At 34.8% G+C, this 21,005-nt stretch overlaps 2 protein-coding genes across 3 annotated transcripts; one reads left to right on the plus strand and one right to left on the minus strand.

The window, feature by feature from the left end:
• Window positions 1-86: 86 nt before the first annotated feature.
• Window positions 87-1,898, plus strand: LOC134248334 (uncharacterized). The gene is made up of 2 exons (XM_062730740.1): window positions 87-107; window positions 747-1,898. The coding sequence occupies exons 1-2, from the start codon at window positions 87-89 to the stop codon at window positions 1,896-1,898; spliced, it is 1,173 nt and encodes a 390-aa protein (XP_062586724.1).
• A 257-nt stretch (window positions 1,899-2,155) lies between these two features.
• Window positions 2,156-6,176, minus strand: LOC134248333 (uncharacterized). 2 transcript variants are annotated; one of them, XM_062730738.1, is made up of 5 exons: window positions 6,071-6,176; window positions 5,755-5,905; window positions 5,407-5,576; window positions 3,223-3,476; window positions 2,156-3,103 (listed from the first exon to the last, which is right to left on the minus strand). In XM_062730738.1, the coding sequence occupies exons 4-5, from the start codon at window positions 3,451-3,453 to the stop codon at window positions 2,732-2,734; spliced, it is 603 nt and encodes a 200-aa protein (XP_062586722.1). In that variant the 5' UTR covers window positions 3,454-3,476; window positions 5,407-5,576; window positions 5,755-5,905; window positions 6,071-6,176; the 3' UTR covers window positions 2,156-2,731. The 2 variants fall into 2 exon arrangements, with proteins under 2 accessions (XP_062586722.1, XP_062586723.1); XM_062730739.1 differs by lacking the exons at window positions 5,755-5,905; window positions 6,071-6,176 and having other exon boundaries at window positions 5,407-5,616.
• Between the last annotated feature and the right edge of the window lie 14,829 nt (window positions 6,177-21,005).

A 21,005-nucleotide genomic window follows, 5' to 3' on the forward strand; every position in this document is an offset into this window, starting at 1 on the left:
AAGATTTTTAAAAGATTTTTCCTATATATTTCTATGTAAAACTTGGATTTCCAATAAGGTCCGCCAAGAAGAGTTATCTCTCCCAGATGGCGCTTGTGTACTATGAGGTATAGATCCGTCGCCATATTGTTTACTTTATAAGTTAGAAACCGCGTTTGTGTTCAATCGTCGATATGCCAGTGTATTGCTGTGTACCTATGTGTAAAAATAAGATAGATGGGCATCTGTTCCCTTCGAATCCTGATCTTAAATCAAAATGGCGAGTCGCAATTCGAAGATTGGATGTAAAAACACGAAAGTTATGGGAGCCAGCTGCTCACGACTGGGTGTGTGGCGATCACTTCACATCCGCTGATTACATTCAGTCAACATTACTTGGTTAGTCTGTTATCTTAATCTAATTGTTGATCTAATAATTACGTTTTTCAAGTTTGGAAATAATTCTTAGTTCAAAATGATCATTCGCAAACGATGGTATAGTTATCAATGGTTATCTCAACGCGATGTTCATCATGCTGGTCATAGCCTAACGTTCACCTACCACTACTGTTTTTATACCCTGGCGGTTCTCGATTTACCACTTCCAAAAAACATTTGACAGTATTGTTTTTATACCGATCTGATTAAATAAAGAGAAAACGTAAATTTGAAAGTAAGCTTCAGACGAGTTTCTTTTATTTTATTAAGGGGAGAGAAAGAGGCTGAAACCCGAAGCTGTTCCTTCTGTCTTTCCTTTTGCGTGAAAGAATGAGTCACCTAGCACAAGAGAGCAAAGATACAGTAAAAGAGTCAAGTGTGATACAGATCAGAGTGAAAATGTTTCTAGTGGTGAATGTGTTGTGAATGAAAATGTTTCTAGTAGTGAATGTGTTGTGAATGAAGTGGTGGTGGAATCAGCACAAGAAGTTAGTGTAGATTGTGAATCAGAATGTTATAGGCCTAAAAGTGATGAAAAAAAGCTGCAAGATCTATCAGTTCAATGTGACATTGGGAAAAACAACAGGTTATCTATTGAAAAATTGCAGAGTAATGATAAAATGGTGAAATATTACACAGGTTTTGAGAATTATGACCATTTCATGATGTTTTTTCAAGTTCTTGGTCCCGCAGCACATGATTTGAACCTTAAGAGCAACTTACTTTCCCCACAAGACCAGTTGTTTTTAGCTATGATGAAACTGAGACAAGCAAAAGAAGACATTGAGCTGAGTTATTTGTTTCAAGTTAGTGAAAGTACTGTTTCAAATATCATTGTTACATGGATCAACTTTATGTACTTTCCACTTAAAGAGCTTAACATTTGGCCCTCTAGATCAGTAATAGATGAATATATGCCCGATGACTTCTTTGCGAATTTTCACAAAACTAGAGTAATACTTGATGCCACAGAGGTACCAATAAATAAGCCCCAGAATGTAAATGCCCAGAGTGCTACATTTTCCAATTATAAGAACAAAAATACACTGAAGGTCATGATTGGTTGCACACCATGTGGCACTGTTAGTTATATTTCAGATGCTTACTGTGGTGCTGCAAGTGATAGACAAATCATTGAACGGTCTGACTTGTTACTAGAAAAAGACAAATTTCAAGACCATGACAGTATAATGGCCGACAGGGGCATCATGGTCCAGGATTTGTTTGCTTCTCGTAACATTCAAGTAAACACACCAACAATTTTAAAAGGAAAAAGCCAGCTTGAGGCACAAGATGTCGCCAAAGACAGAAGAATCACCTCCAAGCGTATTCATGTGGAGAGGATCATTGGACTGGCAAGGACTTTTAAAATCCTCAAGAAAGAGCTTCCACAGGGAAAAGCTATTTTAGGCTCCAGAATTATTTTCATTTGTTTTTCATTACTGAATTTTAGACCTTGCATTGTTGACAAATATTCATAATAAAGATTTAAGATTCCAAATAATGGTGGATACATCATTTATTACATGCTGTACTAATGAAACAAATGATTCTTTTCAGTTTACTTACAATTTCATTATTCAAGCTAACATCTTCACATACCAGGTACATGTACTACTTCTTTAACTTTCACTTCAGTTCTGATACAGTTTTTGCCTTAAAACAGCAAATGAATATATCTACATAATATCTAGACACTTTTATACCTGTTTTCTAATTCACAATCATTTCCCTCAAATCAAATGAATCTTAATTCCATAATGAATACTGAAAAATTGCATTTTGTTATGGTATAAAACAATATGTCAATAACAAAAAAAGTTATCCATTAAAACAGTATTAAACAATGTATTCTGTGATAAACAATTAAAATTTTGTGCTGAACAGAACTGTTGATCTTTAGAGTTGAAAAAGGCTTTTCTATATATGAAAATTGTATCATTACAGGTATCTATATAAATAATAAATGAAATTTTCTGTACATCATACATGTTTTCATTAACAATAGCTTCAACTGCAGATTGATAATGACACCAATTTACAATTTTTCAGCAAGAAATTTTCTGTAGTGTATCTTATAAAACAACTCTAGCTTTGGTAACATGCAACCACACCAGTAATCTCTCTCAACATTAATTTCTTCCACAAAAATATCAACAAATGTGTATACAACAAAGAAACACTTCTCTTTTTTACACACATTAAGCTGCCTTTGCACCTGCATGTAATAATTATGACTCTGTTTCAAATGCAATACACCATCATCATCCTCTTGCAAGAATGGGAAAAACTTATCTGCAGCAATCTTACGATCTCAGCCTTTATATGGACATTTGATTTCAATAATCGCACTTTCTCCAATAATACCATCTGGCGAAGCAGCCAAATAATTATTCTCTAAATCTACAAAAAGGCCACAAGTCTTGACTTTAAAACCTGTTTTGTCTTGGAATACTTGTCTTGCCACAGCTTCATATTGTTGGCCATGTAGGACAGCGAGTGTTTTTAATTTAAGAGGTTTTAAGATGCTAGAACACAGCTTCAGTCTGTTGCGTCGATCGGTAGCTTTGCAAATATCCCCAAACCTGGAAGCTGTCAAGTGCCATTCTCTTTCACGATGCCAAACTTTCGACAGGCTCCGTTTCCTTGTTCTGTGTTCAATGCGAGTGATGTCCCTATCTGACACCTGTACAAAAATTAAAATTTCTTTATACAGTATACCAAAGAATTTCTTCAAATTCATCAAGATTCACTAAAACAATTTCTTCAGCTATTTATCAAAATATTTTATTTAATATACTATACCTTTTGAGCTGCATCTATCCAATATTCAGTGAATGGCAGGTCCAAGTAATCATGGTCTAGTACTGCAATGTTGATAAATGCCTTGGGCTTTATGTACTTGAAAGCCAAATCTGCAGATGTTACAGCACAGTAGTTAGTTACAATGTTGCTCACATAATCATTGTATCCAGCTATTCCTCTGTATTTCTGAGGCCTAGGGTCACTAAGATCTGGATTATAGCGACAAGGCATGTCTTCAGCTTTTATGGGGGAGCCTGTAAAATTCAAAGGTTTAAAATAAGTTGGATGTTATTTTTTTTTTAAAGAAAATGACACAAGAGAATTGCATTTTATTTCTATTTTAGTTTATCAAGTATATATTCCTGTAGTGTTTTTCTTTACAAAGTCATATACTGAATATAAGTACTTGTTTAATTTAATATTTGCATAAATGCATTCATATAAAACTTGTTATTGATTTTATTTTCATGGTTTACTAATAATCTATATTGCTTGGAAATTTTGGATCACATGAATTAATCAACAAAGTTAAATATTGAACACAAAAATATATATTTTGCATGCATGCGAAATAATCCTTCAAACGTTCAAAAACAACTCAACAAACTGTAAATTTGTGAATTCGTCTGAAGATCATGCAACTTAAAAATATATATGTTTAAATGGTATCATCATCATCATCATCCAAACATTATATTGAAAATCTTTTTATATCCCTGACACTTGTGTAAAAAACTAAAAACCTCAAATATTTTTCATTCATATTGTCAAATTAAACAAAGAAACATTTTTTTAACACAGTTAGTTCAACTTTAAAAGAGTTTTTTGGCTTATGAAAAGTCTGAAGATTTTCTGTACATCCCGTAGGAATAGCTATTACGAGGGCTGTTCGGAAATTATTGAGACAATTACATTTACTCCATAAAGGACGGAGATAATTTCATGAAAATTCATCAACATCTTATAAAGAACGACTAAAACACAAGTTTCTGTTAAGTAATAAATGTACATATGTCTATCGACCCGGAGCAGCCTCGCTACGTAATTTAATGTTACGTAAGCCGTAGATTGTTTCGCATGTGAAATGATCGGGAAGCGTTTAATACTCTTCCTTCTTTGTTACTTATTACATATATAACATTACAAAAATCAAACATTCTCTTTTTTTAAACTATTCTTTAAAAATATATGCTGTTCCTACCCCAGTCAAAAATTTACATTTATGGGAAAGGATGACTTCATGCAGTGCCAATTTATGCAATGCGGGTTAAATAACGTAACGATATCAATACTGTACGTAATAACTCATGGTCGTCCAGATCTTTTAATTTTACTCTAGTTAAATTAATTGTTAAAAAATGTATACCAATGAAATAACAAACCCTAACACATCATTTTTTTCTCGTTGTTATTGTTTTAGCAGGTCGTTCAGTCTTGAAAAGAGTTCTACATTGTGCAACACAAAATTTTAGGTATGCTGGCTGCTCCGCTCTTGACGTCAAGATCCATTTTTTCGTTGTTAGCAGATTTCTCTACCGCGCTCAATTTTTTAATGATCTCCGTATTTCTGATCAAAATTCTATCAAAGTTGCACAACATGAATTTGAACCTTAGCTGAAAAATTATACACTTAAACTGAATTATTTTCGCTCTCATTATGGATCCACGAAGAGTTAGAATTTTGGGATTACATATTTCCAACATCTGATTCCGCGACTGCTCCGGGTACCCCTACTATTGACACATTTATATACCATTGTAGAAAAAATATTGAATATTTGTAAAATATTTCTTGCTCTTATTAATTTTTGGTGTATGTCAAACGTATATGCCAATTTTCAGTGAAAGACGTTCATTAGAAAGCAAAATATACACAATGTCTCAATAATTTTCGAACAACCCTCGTATATGTCTTTCCCGAAATTTCACCAAGAGCAAAACAACACCAGCTACATGTTTATAGGTTCCATTGGGGCCCTTCCCAGCAGGGCATTCACAGTCTGAATTTTTAATTTCACCCGTTTTTCTGTCAATTCTTACATGATAATTGTAAGACACCTGTTAAATATAGCCATATATTTTCAACCACATAAGAACTAATTTTGACTGGCTCTACATTCACACTATAAATACACATTGATTTCTTTTTTTAATTTATTGTTCATTTATTAAATAAAAAACTACCTTTTTCTTCATTGCAGCTCTCACAAATCCTGTAAGGAAAAAGTCTTCATCTTGACAGTTAATGCTCAGTGCTTCAACTCTCTCTGACTCTAGGAGTAATTTTCCTTTCACAGTATCCTTTGTATTGCCCATCATTTGTCTGTCGACTGCTTGTCTATATTGAAAATATCCTAAAATTTCCAAAAGAAAATATGAATTTTACTCCTGCATGCTGACATATTTATTTCTGATATAAAATTTTCAAGACTGTTACATTTCATATGTGACATAAAACAAATACACATTTCAAATACAAACTTAACTGCCTAAGCAAGTCTCCCTTGATATCCAAATTCATAGTAATATTACCTTCGATATGGGCTTCTGTTATGTGTGGCAAAAGGTCATGATGGTCGATGTCATTTGTTTATAACCAGTAGTTGGCCATTCTACATCCCTTTCCGCTGGCAGTTCTATGACGGGACCGCTAAAGTTGAAATTCCGTTCGTATGCTTCCAACCTGCGTGAAGTACAGGCCTATGTTTTATGTTTTGAATGCATGTTCAACATTGTTTTCATTTCACTACATAGCACCACATGACTCTGAATACCGTTATAATACAACTTATATAAGGATTACTTCAATGAATAAGGTTTGCATGTAACAGAATTAATGTTTTCTTACCTTTCTATGAGATCGGTTTTCCTTCCCGTCGTTACAGCGCCGCGTAATATTAATTCTTTTTTCAGTTTCGGCACTGTGTACGAAGCGTACGCCATGTTTATCTCGAATACCTCATAATACACCAGCACCTCTAGCAGCGCAAGGGGGAGATAAGCCGTTGGCGGACCCTATTGTGGCCCCGTCCTACCCTAGGGGCTCATAATTTGAACAATTTAGAATCTACACTACCCCAGGATGCTTCCACATAAGTTTCAGCTTTCCTGGCCCAGTGGTTCTTGAGAAGAAGATTTTTTAATGATCCCACCCTATTTTTGTCTTTTCTTGATTATCTCCCCTTGGAAAGGGACCTGGCCCTTTATTTTAACAATTTAAACTCCCCATTCCCCAAGGATGCTTTGTACTAAATTTGGTTAAAATTGGTCCAGTGGATCTTGTGAAGTTGAAAATGTGAAAAGTTTACAGAGGGACGGATGGACGACCGGACAGATGGATGGACATACTACGGACAAAATGTGATCAAAAAAGCTCACTTGAGCCTTCGGCTCAGGTGAGCTAAAAACAAGAGAAATAGGATGATCAGGAAAAATGAAATAATTAGTCTAATATTTAGTAACAATTCATAAATTAAGTTCTAATCTGTCCCCCATTTATCACTATCTCCAAGACTATATATAGGCCTTTCAACTGCCGCTAGGGTTCGATGTTAGGAACAATTAGTCATTGTCGTAACATGTTTAGAGCAGGTCCGAGGTATCTAATTGTATTTTAGCAAGTTTTTAGCTTTTCCCAAGTGTTTCTTCACTGTCAGTAGAATCCAGTGGTTTTAAAATTTAGCAAGAGGCCCATGGGCCACATAGCTCACCTGAGAAGCTTTGACCATTCTGTTCTTTACCAGATTTCCCCCTTGTAATGAATAATGCATCCCCACCCTACCACACTGATCATAATTTAGACATTTTGAAATCTACACTACCCAGGAATCCTTCCATGTGCACATAATTTTCAGCTTTTCTGGCCCAGTGGTTCTTGAGAAGAAGATTTTCAAAGATTTTATAAGACTATATATTTCTATGTAAAATTTTGATTACCAATTGTGGCCCCGCCCTTCCCCCGGGGGTCATGATTTTAACAATTTAGAATCTACACTACCCCAAGGATGCTTCCACATAGGTTTCAGCTTTTCTGGCCCAGTGGTTCTTGAGAAGACAATTTTCAAAGATTTTTCCTATATACTTCTATGTAAAACTTTGATTCCCCATTGTGGCCCCGACCTTCCCCCGGGGGTCATGATTTTTACAATTTAGAATCTACACTACCCTAGGATGCTTCCACATAAGTTTCAGCTTTTCTGGCCCAGTGGTTCTTTAGAAGAAGATTTTTTAATGACCCCTTCCTATTTTTGTCTTTTCTTGATTATCTCCCCTTGTGAGGGGACTTGGCCCTTTATTTTAGCAATTTAAATTTCCCTTCACCCAAGGATGCTTTGTATCAAGTCTGGTCAAAATTGGCCCAGTGGTTTTTTAGAAGAAGTCGAAAATGTGAAAAGTTTACAGACGGACAGACAGACAGAAAGACGGACGCCAGACAAAATGTGATCAGAAAAGCTCACTTGAGCCTTCGGCTCGGGGGAGCTAAAAACAAAGTAGTTATTTTTTGTTTTAATAATTTTCTTTAGTGTAACGATTCTAAATATTGCACTAGGATTCCGATAGTAAGGTGTGTTGCAGATTTACCGATGCCACGGGAGATAACTCTTGCATTGCAAAATTTCATAAAAACATCTATAAACTTTGCCAGAAAACTAAGTCAAAAGTGTTTTTCCCACCGATTTTATTTTTGAAACAGAAAGATGAAATATTTCTAGATTTAGTTCAGCATGAATTATAGTCCTGTTAAAAATGTATTGGAAATTACAGTTCTTTGTTTCTGACCTAAATTCAATGGTTTATATAGGGAAACTCAAGAACACAAAAGAAAAGGATATTTTACTAAATAAGCAATTTTAAAACAAATCTTTGATTACATTATTCCATTTGGACTACATTGATAATGTTTTCAATAAAATATCAAATATTCGTCACATTCGATGTGCCGCCTATCAATACAATACTGCCTGGTATTTCGGTGGACTGCCTCTTAATAAAATATGTTGTTCTTTGTCATATTTATTCCCACAATTGTTTACAGATTCCCTGAACTGTTAAAATATTGTGAAGCCTTATATACATCAGCATGGTCATAACATGATCTAGCTGCAATGTTAATTCATGCAATGAAATGAGTAATTTAAGATTAATTTTCTGATTTTTTTTTATTAAAGCGGAATACTGGTACATGATGTTTTTATGAGCATCTCACTGAATCTGTCCAAACCTGAAGTACGTGAAATTCTTCAAAATATTACATGTTTAAGGTAAAGTAAATATTTTTTTCTTTCATTTCAAAATTTAAATTTTAATAAATCTATCAATGTAAAGCTAATTCCTGTAAGTATAGATCTATAATTAGTCTTTTTTTCCATGTTATGGATGAATTAATGAATTTGAATTAAATATGAAAGAGTGAATTCAATGTGATATGCAGATGAGTGCTGAAAATAAACTACCTAAATATTAAATTCTGAACCTTAACAATTTTTTGCAGAATTGAAGAAAAATGATTTGAAGGTTGAAATTGCAAGCATATTTCAACGAAAACTTAGCCGACTGCCAGTCACACTGCCTACCAGCCAAGACGTCTGACCAGCTCAGTCCCTAAATGAGGGGCGCAGACCACCAGCCAAGTCCCTTGGCCAGCTTGGCTGACTACCAGTGTGGCCTGTCAAGGGATGGCCAAGTCCATCAACTAGCTCTGCTGACTACCAGTGCTGCCTGTCAAGTCCTTCAACTAACTTGGCCTATTACCAGTGCGGCCTGTCAACAAACGACCAAGTCATCAACTAGATTGGCTTACTATCAGTGCGGCTTTTCAAGGGATGGTCAAGTCCGTCAACTAACTTGACCTACTACCAGTGCGACCTGTCATGGGATGGCCAAGTCCGTCAACTAGCTCGGCTTGCTACCAGTGCGGCCTGTCAGGGGATGGTCAAGTCCACCAACTAACTTGACCAACTACCGGTGCAACTTAATCAAGGGATGGCCAAGTCCGTCAACTATCTTGACCAACTACCAGTGCAGCCTGTCTAGGGATGGCCAAGTTCTTCAACTAACTTGGCCTACTACCAGTGCGGCATGTTGCAGTATTTTATATATCATTGCTTTTGTTAATTACAATTTCCAATCTACGAGAAAATTAACTGTGAAACTTAACAAGAAATCTGTGAGCCAATGCTCACTAGTAATACCCCCGCTCTGATGTAAATAAGCAATATCATGTTAATATACACAAGTTCAATTACAAGCAGATGCACAGCAAAATATGAAATTGACATCAGATTCATATCAAAATTAATCCCACCATATGGCATATGCCTCAACACAGAGTGTAATAAAATTTCAAGCATCTGCTATGAATACATGTAGCTAATGAGAAAACTGCGACGAAGATTTGTTATGTATGAAACACACAGACGCACAGACAAACAGGAAGTTGATATCGGATCTAAACAAAAATGTATCTCACAATATGGCATGCCTCAGAGAAGATTGTTTTAAAATTTCAAGCATCTCCTATGAGTAGTTGCTAAGAAAACTGCGACAAAAATTTGTTATATGAAACGGACAGACACACAGACAAACAGTAAGTTGACATTGGATCTAAACAAAAATGTATCCCACCAAATGGCATGCCTCAGAGAAGATTGTTTAAAATTTCGAGCATCTACGATGAGTAGTTGCTAAGAAAACTGCGACGAAAATTTGTTATGTATGAAACGGACAGACGCACAGACAAACAGGAAGTTGATATCGGATCTGAACAAAAATGTATCCCACTATATGGCATGCCTCAGTGAAGATTGTGTTAAAAATTCAAGCATCTATGATGAGTAGTTGCTGAGAAAACTGCGACGAAAATTTGTCATGTATGAAATGGACAGACGCACAGACAAACAGGAAGTTGACATCGGATTTGAGCAAAAATGTATCCCACCATATGGCATGCCTCAGAGAAGATTGTGTTAAAATTTCAAGCATCTACGATGAGTAGTTGCTGAGAAAACTGCGACGAAAATTTGTTTCGGACGGACACACGGACAGGGAGATAGACAGACACACAAGGGTAAAACAGTATACCCCCCTCTCCTTCGGAGCGGGGGTATAATTATATAAAACGTACATTGTACAAGGTATACTTATTACTCTTTATAATCACCGGGAGTGTTTCCATTCCATGAACTGATAATGCCTAACAACTTGCATCATCATCATCATCATCAATCCTGCTTAAACCAAGAACCGAAAAGTACACATCCAATATGTCGAGTGAAATAAAAGTGAACTTTCGTATATCCAAAATTTGATATAACTCTACAAGAGGCCCAAGGGCCTTGAATCGCTCTTCTGATAAATTATACAATCTATCACTTCTATTAGAAGCCTCAAACTCTATTAGTATCATAAGACCCAAAATGCATCAACTTACAAAGTTTGATAATATTTAGCCAGTTAAGACTGAAGATATTATAATACAGTGGATTCCATTTAATCAGATAGTGGTTAAACGAATATTTCGGCTAATCTGATACAATATCAGAGCACAAAACCATTTCTTATATATTTATTAATACTTTCATCTGATATTCTGAGAGGAAAATATGGGATTTTCGTTTTATCTGATACAAAAATTTCGCCTATCATAGTGATTTTCATAATAATTGTCTTGTTCACACCTCTACCTTCTGTATGTAAATCCTTTGTTTACACAAGTTTGACACTTCCAGACACGATAATGAGGGGATTAGTCACGGCTGAATGCACGCCAGCACCTTACCTGTGTTAACAGTGGGCACACTAGATCGATATGTTTTGATAACAATGGTGATGACCGGCTTGGGTGTTAATTTAGATCATTGATAATTGGCTTGTGTGCAATTTTGTTTGGTGTGAAGTTTTAATTATTGAACTGTTCAGTTTGAGTATGACACTTCGCTTGGACATTAAATTAAAATTATCAGAATTAGACTGTCTATTAAATGGTAGCGCTTGGTCATTTAGTTGAATATGTGTTCACTTTTAAGTGCAATTTTAAGAATTAAAACACATGCACTCCGTATAAATATACGTCTGAAAATTAAACCCATCAATGAAAGTGACATAACATACAAGTAAAGATGAAACAATAAACTTTTTTTATTTATTAATCAGCAATCCGGAAAAAATTGTTTACGTAATATAGTCATGTATTCAATCAACTTCCGTTTTTCCAAAATGGATGCCATCAACGAATTGGATGAATGTAAACAGGTGCCTGGTGCTAACAAGATTTATAGAGATGGAAATAAGTTTTACACTTCAATTAAAAACAAATTATTCATACAAAATCACATTGAACTTGTTATTATAAATTAAGTGAAATAATTCATTTCCTGACTTGGTACATTCATCGAACGAAAACGAAAGTACAGGTACGTAATACAACCTTGTTGAAATTGTTACTTGTGTACTGTAGATCTGCTGTTTGTACGGAAATATTGCAATCGGCTATTCCAATAATCGGCTATACGGATAAAATTATTCTGACAACCTGACTATCCGTTTAAACGGAACCCACTGTATAATTATAAAATACCATAAGTAGGTCACAGTGACCTACCTTTTGATTGAAATTTTCTGAGGACTCAAGATACATTAATTGACAGACTGATGATTCTAATTAAATAAGTACCTGAGATATTCAAAAGTAGGTCACCATGACCTACTTTTTAGTCAACATTCTCTGAAAACCCAAGATGCATCAACTGACAAAGTTTGACGATTCTAAGCCAATTAGTACCAGAGATAATTAAATATAGCCATCAAATGTCAAAACTAGGTCATGGTGACCTACTTTTTGGTCGACGTTATCCAAAAACCCAAGATGCCTAAACTGACAAAATTTGATGATTTTAAGCCAAAAAGTACCTGAGATATTCAAAAGTAGGCCACCGTGACCTACTTCTTGTTGGACATTCAATGAAACCCTAAGATGCCTCAACTGACAAAGTTTGATGCTTCCGAGCCAATAAGTACCAGATATAATTAAATATAGCCATAAAATGTCAAAAGTAAGTCACAGTGACCTACTTTTTGGTCGACGTTCTCCGAAAACCCAAGGTGCCTAAACTGACAAAGTTTGATGATTCTAAGCTAATACGTACCTGAGATATTCATCGTGACCTACTTTTTGGTCGACATTCTCCGTAAACCCAAGATGCCTCAACTGACAAAGTTTGATGATTCTTAGCCATTAAGTGCCTGAGATACTTAAAAATAGCCATAAAATGTCAAAAGTAGGTCACTGTGACCTACTTTTTAGTCGACAATCTCCGAAACCCAAGATGCATCAACTGACAAAGTTTGATGATTTTAGGTCAATAAGTACCAGATATACTTAATCATTGCCACAAAATGTCAAAAGTAGGTCACTATGACCTACTTTCTGGTCATGACTCTCCGAAAACCCAAGATGCATCAACTCACAAATTTTGATGATTCTAAACCAATAAGTACCGGAGATATTTAAATAAAGCCATAAAATGTCAAAAGTAGGTCACCGTGACCTACTTTTTGGTCGTCACTCTCCAAACACCAATTATGCATCGACTCACAAAGTTTGATGTTTCTAAGCCAATAAATACCTAAGATACTTAAATATAGCCATAAAATGTCGAAAGTAGGTCATCATGACCTACATTTTGGTCAACATTTTTCAAAGACCCAAGATGCATCTACTGACCAAGTTTGATGATCGTAGGTTTGAAGGTAATCAAAATATGCATTTTAAACAATTTGAAAACAAATGTCGGCAAAATTCAAAAAGTAGGTCACAGTGACCTACTTTTTCATAAATATGTTTTAAGGTCCCAAGATGCATCAAAGTACAAGATTTGATGATTCTAAACCTCCAAGTGTTTGAAATAATGGGATTTAATGTTTTTAAAAAGATAAGTCATAAAGTTCAAAAAGTAGGTCACGGTGACCTAATTTTAAGTTGACATTGTTTGAGGACCCAAGATGCATCAACTTACAAAGTTTGATGGTCATAGGCCTTAAAGTGTCCAAAATATGCCTTCAAATCAATTTGAAAACAAATCCCCGCAAAATTTAAAAAGTAGGTCACCGTGACCTACTTTTGAGTTAACATGATGTGAAGTCCTAAGATGCATCAACTTACAAGATTTGATGATCCTAGTCCTTATAGTAAGCAAAATATACACGTTTTTATTAATTGTAAATTTAGGTCAACTTTGAAGTGACCTTGAGACCACGCCCTTTGCCTCAGGGTAATTCCCCATGCAAATTTTAATCTTCGATATATATCCTGATCCTTGTATGTAAGTTTGCTGAAAATCTGCCTGGTGGTTATGGAGAAGAAGATTTTCTAGCAACCAGTACTTTTGGTTTTGTTTTCCTGATTATCTCCCCTTGTTTAAGGGTCCCAAACCTTATTTTAGTATAAATGGTAGCCCTTGGGCCAAGGATACCCTGTGACAAATTTGGTACTGATTGGCCAAGGGGGTTCTTGAGTTATGGCCCATATTCTAAAAAGTTTACGCACACTGCACACCGCACAAATGGCCATAGCATTAGCTCTTTGAGCCTTTGGCTCAGAAGAGCTAATAATCCACAGTATTCGTTTAACTTTATCCTCTTGATACTACTTAGTATATAGCCATGAAAAAACTTGAACAAGAAGAAGAGAACCTTGAAACACATTTTATATCCAATGACCATGATGAACATATTGCGATTACTCAGGTAAACCATTTGTGAGTGTTCCCAATTTTGCAAAGGCTTTACATAATCTGTTTCCTATCACAGTCCCGTGAACCAAGTAAAAGTAATTTTCTTGTTTTAGTTCAGAAATTTCCTGTTGAAATTTCTTATTACATGGGGACGAATGTAAACCTATAGGGTTTGATACAATTATTTTCATCAAGAAAATAAAATAAGCTTATTAAAATGTACTCATGATAGAGTGCACTGACCTATAATCCAACCGGGATGTGAAAGTGTAATACCTTTCCGTAAAAGTAAACAAACTCGTTAATCGGATTAAGGACACTGTAATCAATCAGGATGTTTATCTATCTTCGGACATCAATACAGGAAGAGTAACGGAACATTGCAAAAACTTACTTTAACATTATATTAACTTTTGCACAATACCAGGACACTGAACTGAAGCTTATGTTTATATTATAATTCATTTTACAAAGTTTTAAGATTTTGACCAAATATATTGTATAACTTGTTTACTTGAATCTGATTTGTTTGTTTCATATGTAAATGAGTATCATGTGTTGTACATTATAAAATGACCGTCTAACTTTACTAAGCGCTCGATCATTTTCTCGCTCTCATCTGGGCCGCACTTCTCAGAGCGGGGCTCTTCGGAGCAACGTTCTCGGAGGGAGATACACTATACGATCACGAGTCACTTGACGATTGGTTCTTAACCACTATACGATCATCATTTGTATTCCTAATAATTCCACTACTTTTAAATAAACTCTAAGAAAAGACTGTTTCCTTGTCATTGGTTCACACTTTTAAACAATTTGAAAACAACTGCCTGCAAAAGTCAAAGAGTAGGTGACAGTGACCTACTTTTTCAAAAATATGCTTTAAGGTCCCAAGATGCATCAACTTACAAGATTTGATTATTTTAAACCTCACAGTGTCTGAAATAATGGGATTAAATGTTTTAGAAGGGATTTATCAAAAAATTCAAAAAGTAAGTCACGGTGACCTACTTTTAAGTTGACGTTATTCAAGGACCCAAGATGCATCAACTGACAAAGTTTGATGGTCATAGGCCTTAAAGGTACTTGGACACAGATTTGAAGGTAATTTTTTCTGTATAATATTACGACTTATATACTGTAGACATACTTTTTTCCATGGGGTCATAGTTCCGCGGAATCTCAATGTCCGTTTAATCCGCGGGTTGAAAATTACGCAGATTTCTCAGAAGGTCACTACATGCCTTGCATTTATATTAAGTACGCTATGACAAATTTCCGCGGAAAATTTGTGACCGCGTACATAGCGTAATTTAATACATCGCGGAAAAAAGTACTTCTACAGAATTTTAATAGCATTTCACACAAAAATTAATAAAAAATCTTATTTCGTTTAAAAGTTATTAAACTTCAAATTTTTTGGCGGGTTTGATTGACACTTCCTAACACTTTCACAAATTTTAAGTTTACTCTTAATACTTGGTAAAAGTGGCAATCTTGTTGTGTATAAATGAAAATTATTAATACTATAATCCAGAAAAATCAGAGTAGACATGTTCGAAAGCAAAACAAACACACAATATATTCTCAGTCCGTGCAGTTGTGGTGAGCAGACTTTCTCGTTTGAACGCACCCGGTTAATCGTAAACAATCAACAATAACAGAGCTCTTGCCCTGTTTACAAAAGACTGTGTACATAACACGAGTGTGATCGATTTGCATACAAGACTTAGTTAGGAATGACGGTACTTGTGAAAGAATTTTGCTTTGTAACATTTCTACACTGAATAAAATTGTTTTTCTGGATTAAAGTTTTAATATTTCTCATTAATGCACAAAAAGATTGCCACTTTTCCGAAGGGTTAACAATAAAGTTAAAATTTGTGAAAGTGCAAGGATGTTCAATCAAACCCGCCAAAAACTTTGAAGTTTTAATAACTTGTAAATGAAAAAAATTTTAATTAATTTTTATGTGAAATGCTTTTAAGATATATAATTTGTGATATTATACAGAAAATGTTAACTTAAAATCTGTGTCCAAGTACCTTTAAAGTGTCCAAAATAAGCCTTCAAATCAATTTGAAAACAAATGCCCACAAAATTTAAAAAGTAGGTCACCGTGACTTACTTTTGAGTTAACATGATGTGAAAGCCTAAGATGCATCTACTTACAAGATTTTTTATACCCTTATAAATAGCTTTCTATATATTTATTATTGATAAAAAGTCCAACAAAGAAATGTTCGTTACATCAGTCTAACAATTTCACTGTTGAATGGCCTGCCGGTTCAACATAAAAATTGTTAGACCGCAATGTCACTGCAACGTCACATGTAATTAATTATCATTCAATATCGGCGACATGGAAATAGCCGAAGTTAAGAGCTGCGAGAGTTTTTGCTACCAGCAAGGTAAGGAAGAAGGGAAGAGAATGTTTTGTGATAATTAATTTTTGTAGTATAATAAAAATATAATTAATTTTGTTCTTTCTCAGCTTTTATTTTATATTCACTGATTTAATCATAATTTTCCATATAAAGTAAATGATAATATAGTGTGTATTAATTAAATCTTAAGTGAGCACTGAAGGGTATAACAAAACAGTTATAGACTGGGATTTGGGCAACATATGATTTGTTGGACCTGAAGGTGAAAATTTTGCCCTTGGCCTGCGGCCTCGGGCAACATTTTCACCTTCAGGTCCAATAAATTATACGTTGCCCTCATACCCAGTCAATAACTGTATATTTTGATCCTAGTCCTAGTAGTAAGCAAAATATAAATGGTTTTATTAATTGTAAATTTAGGTCAACTTTGAAGTGACCTTGAGACCACGTCCTTTGCTCCAGGGTAATTCCCCATGCAAATTTTAATCTTCGACATATCCTGATCCTTGTATGTAAGTTTGGTGAAAATCTGCCTGGTGGTTATGGAGAAGAAGATTTTTTAGCAACCAGTACTTTTGGTTTTGTTTTCCTGATTATCTTCCCTTGTTTAAGGGTCCCAACCCTTATTTTAGTATAAATGGTAGCCCTTGGGCCAAGGATACCCTGCGACAAATTTGACACTGATTGGCCAAGGGGTTCTTGAGTTATGGCCCATATTCTAAAAAGTTTACGCACACCGCACAAATGGCCATAGCATTAGCTCTTTGAGCCTTTGGCTCAGAAGAGCTAAAAATGGAAGCTTCTTGAATTCTGCTTACAGCTCTGCTTCCAGCATCTTTTTTGTGGTAGCTACTGCCTGATATATTCCAAAAGTCCTCTTCCCCTTCCCATAAAACCATGAGTTTTTCGATGTCTTTACTTGTAAAGTCGGCCTTTATTAACCATGTGCTTTTTTAGTACTAATGACATAAATAGGATGACCCCCAATAGGAGTACATTTGATTGGTTGAAAGTGAAAGGTAAGTTAAGACTTGTATTAAGAAATATTTACATTTCCAATGTCTTTGTCCGAGATAAAATTACAAAAAGCTAATGTAATTCATTTCTCCATCAATGTACTGGTTCATCAATAGGCGTGGTTAAAAAAAATCAGGGCAGGACAAATAGCTAGACAGAAGCAGGGTTTGTAGCACGAGGATTGGTGGAATCAAGAACATGGAAATATAAGGAATAACTGTTAGATTTTGTTTTCATGACGATGATCAATCGATTGGCTTGCTTGATAATTTTATTAGGGATGTCAAATCGGTCAATATTTAATAATCGGTTACTTGGACGTTTTTCCGATCGAGTACCCGGGTACTCGTTAAAAATGTAAATACAAGTGTGTAAATTTTCTTGAGCCCAGTTAAGCTAAATTAAACTACAACCATAGTTTCTAATGCATTTATTATTCATATATATAAACATCAAAAGTCCAACGCTAATGATTTTTAGCTTAATTTATTTATTAAAAAACACAATAATAAAAAAATACACAGAAAAAGACATCAATTAATACACCAATTATTACAAATGGTTTAAAGTTCTTTGTAATGATCTGACTATATCAAAAGAGAAGGAATACGTGTACACGTGCTTGGAATCGCTAGTTATATTATTTCATATGCTGTTTGTTAAAAAACGTTTTTCCTTAAACATTTTTAAGTATTCATGCAATTACATGTATTTCTAAATATTTCTTCACTTTTAAAGTGGGTATAGCCGCATTTCTACGCATGTCCATTGACCAATTTCGCTACCGTATACAAACTAAATAATTTAAAAATGATTTGAAGATAAAAAAATACTAAACCGATGTTCAATGGAAACAAATCATTAAAGCCATCCAGAAATTAATGGCTATAAAAGGTGAAAATCGCTGTGTACCAGGTAATCGGTCACTAACTAGAACTGTCCAATAGGGACAAATATCCCCCGCTGGGTTTTTCAGAGAAGGTACCAATTCACAAATACTTTATTGATCTAGAGGTGGTGTTCACAATTTACTTACAAAACTTTGCAGTGAAATATAATTGCTCATTATGTTTCTTAATGAATGAAAAAAAGGTACAACCAAATGAAACATCAAAACTAATACATTGTTATTCCATTGTAACATTTTTTTCTGCATTAAAAAAATATATTGCAATTATGTGTCATGACACTCTGCAAACTGATTGTTGAAAAAACTAGAACTGTCCAATAGGGACAGTTACCCCCCGTTGGGTTTTTCAGAGAAGGTGCCAATTCACAAATACTTTATGGATCTAGAGGTGTTCACAATTCACTTACAAATATTTGCAGTGAAATATTGACTATTCTGTTCTTTACCAGATTTCCCCCTTGTAATGCATAATGCATCCCCACCCTACCCAACTGATCATAATTTAGACATTTTGAAATCTACACTACCCCAGGATCCTTCCACGTGCATGCAAGTTTCAGCTTTTCTGGCCCAGTGGTTCTTGAGAAGAAGATTTTCAAAGATTTTTCCTATATATTTCTATGTAAAACTTTGATTCCCCATTGTGGCCCCGCCCTTCCCCCGGGGGTCATGATTTGAACAATTAAGAATCTACACTACCTCAGGATGCTTCCACATAAGTTTCAGCTTTTCTGGCCCAGTAGTTCTTGAGAAGATTTTCAAAGATTTTTCCTATATATTTCTATGTAAAACTTTGATTCCACATTGTGGCCCCGCCCTTCTCCCGGGGGTCATGATTTTTACAATTTAGAATCTACACTACCCCAGGATGCTTCCACATAAGTTTCAACTTTTCTGGCCCAGTGGTTCTTGAGAAGAAGATTTTTTAATGACCCCATCCTATTTTTGTCTTTTCTTGATTATCTCCCCTTGTGAGGGGATTTGGCCCTTTATTTTAAAAATTCAAATTCATCTTCACCCAAGGATGCTTTGTACCAAGTTTGGTCAAAATTGGCCCAGTGGTTTTTGAGAAGAAGTCGAAAATGTGAAAAGTTTACAGACGGACAGACAGACGACGGACAAAATGTGATCAGAAAAACTCATTTGAGCCTTCAGCTCAGGTGAGCTAAAAATTCATATTATACAAAATCAAACTAATCTTGATATTCTTTATATCAAATTCATTTTGAAAATAAAGAGCTGGTCATCCAGTAAGGAAGTGCTTTGACAGACAATAAATTACAATTAAGAGAATAAGAGAAGAGAGATCTTTAATTCTTGTGCCAAATTCCCAGGAGATAACACATGGTTGATAAGAAATGCCTTAACAACTTCCCACACCAAACTCGTTAATTTATCTTTAACTGGATGCATGTCCAGTCATTATTCCCAACAGACAAATGAATTTATATTATCTTCTGTGTATTGTAAAAACTGTTTTTAACACCTGATGATGTTTCTTTTTTTTTTTAGTTTTAATGAGTAGTTTTAAGCTGTAGTTCACATTTTTGTACAGACAGCGTTTTTTTTTCCTTATATAACTGGTACCGATAAACGGCACCGTTCCCAATGCCAAAAAATGTTAATTTTTCCCAATTCTGTGACTAGAAATTCCCAATTCATCTGTGAAGCAACAGACCAGGACGACATCGTATTTCTTGTTAAATGAAACATTGTACAAGTTGACTAATTGTTTCACTTCCGCTTAAATCAAAAGTAGAGAAAGTTGTAATTTGGCGAGACATGTTGTGTAAACAGTGTAGTGTCATACATTTTGACAAATTGAAAGCATGAAAATGTGAAAACATGGGACGTTGAAATAAAAATCAATAAGTACTTGTTGCTTATTCTTTAAAACAAGGAGTAATAGGTAATTAAGTTGGAATAAACACAAAATTAGTTGCATTTGCATAAATGAGAGAAAATTCTCCTTTGTTTTTCTTCAGTGTTATTTTTCCCAATTGAACCGGTACCGAACCCTTTCCCAATGGGTTGAAAAAAATCGCTGACAGATATTCTAGATTCTATGTCTCAAACCTTACACATGAGCCCAAAATGAACTAGTGCTAATTGTAACAGGGACCGTTACAGATGTTCCCCAAACGCTCCCCAAATTCCTATTTGTGCCTTATTCCTGTAAGACATTTTAAAAAATATGATCAGTATCGAAGGACTTCATCAGAGAATTATAAAAGCTACAATAATATCAACTAACGCATTTTACGCGCACGCATGTGCATGTACATGCAAGATGATCATGGCATGTTGTCTAAACAATTAACTTATCTATATATTGTGAGAATAAATAAAAAAATCTTTACAATATACAGTTTAATGTTTTTTAAAAATATTGGCCATTTTGCATATTTCGCGCGCGCACGTGCATGAATGCATGTTTGTGCATTCAATTTTGATAGTACCATTATACAGGAATCTATTATACCTATTCATATTCTAAATTTTATCCCGTTTCGTTGAAAACTAAGAAAGTTATAGACATTTAAATTTTCAGCCAATCAGATTGCAGCACACTTGCATGCACATGCTTTTCATGATAATTCTTATATACCATGCTGTAGATCTTTATAATGTATAACCATGTTCAAAATTTCAAAGGATTTTGTCGAAAAACAAGAAAGATATTGAGACTTTAGTTTCAACCAATCAGAGCGAAGCGCACGTGCATGCGCATGAGATCTT

This window comes from Saccostrea cucullata, unplaced genomic scaffold, assembly GCF_032062105.1.
Source record: "Saccostrea cucullata isolate Sc308-1 unplaced genomic scaffold, CSIRO_AGI_Scuc_v1 ctg3390, whole genome shotgun sequence".
Lineage (NCBI taxonomy): Eukaryota > Metazoa > Mollusca > Bivalvia > Ostreida > Ostreidae > Saccostrea > Saccostrea cuccullata.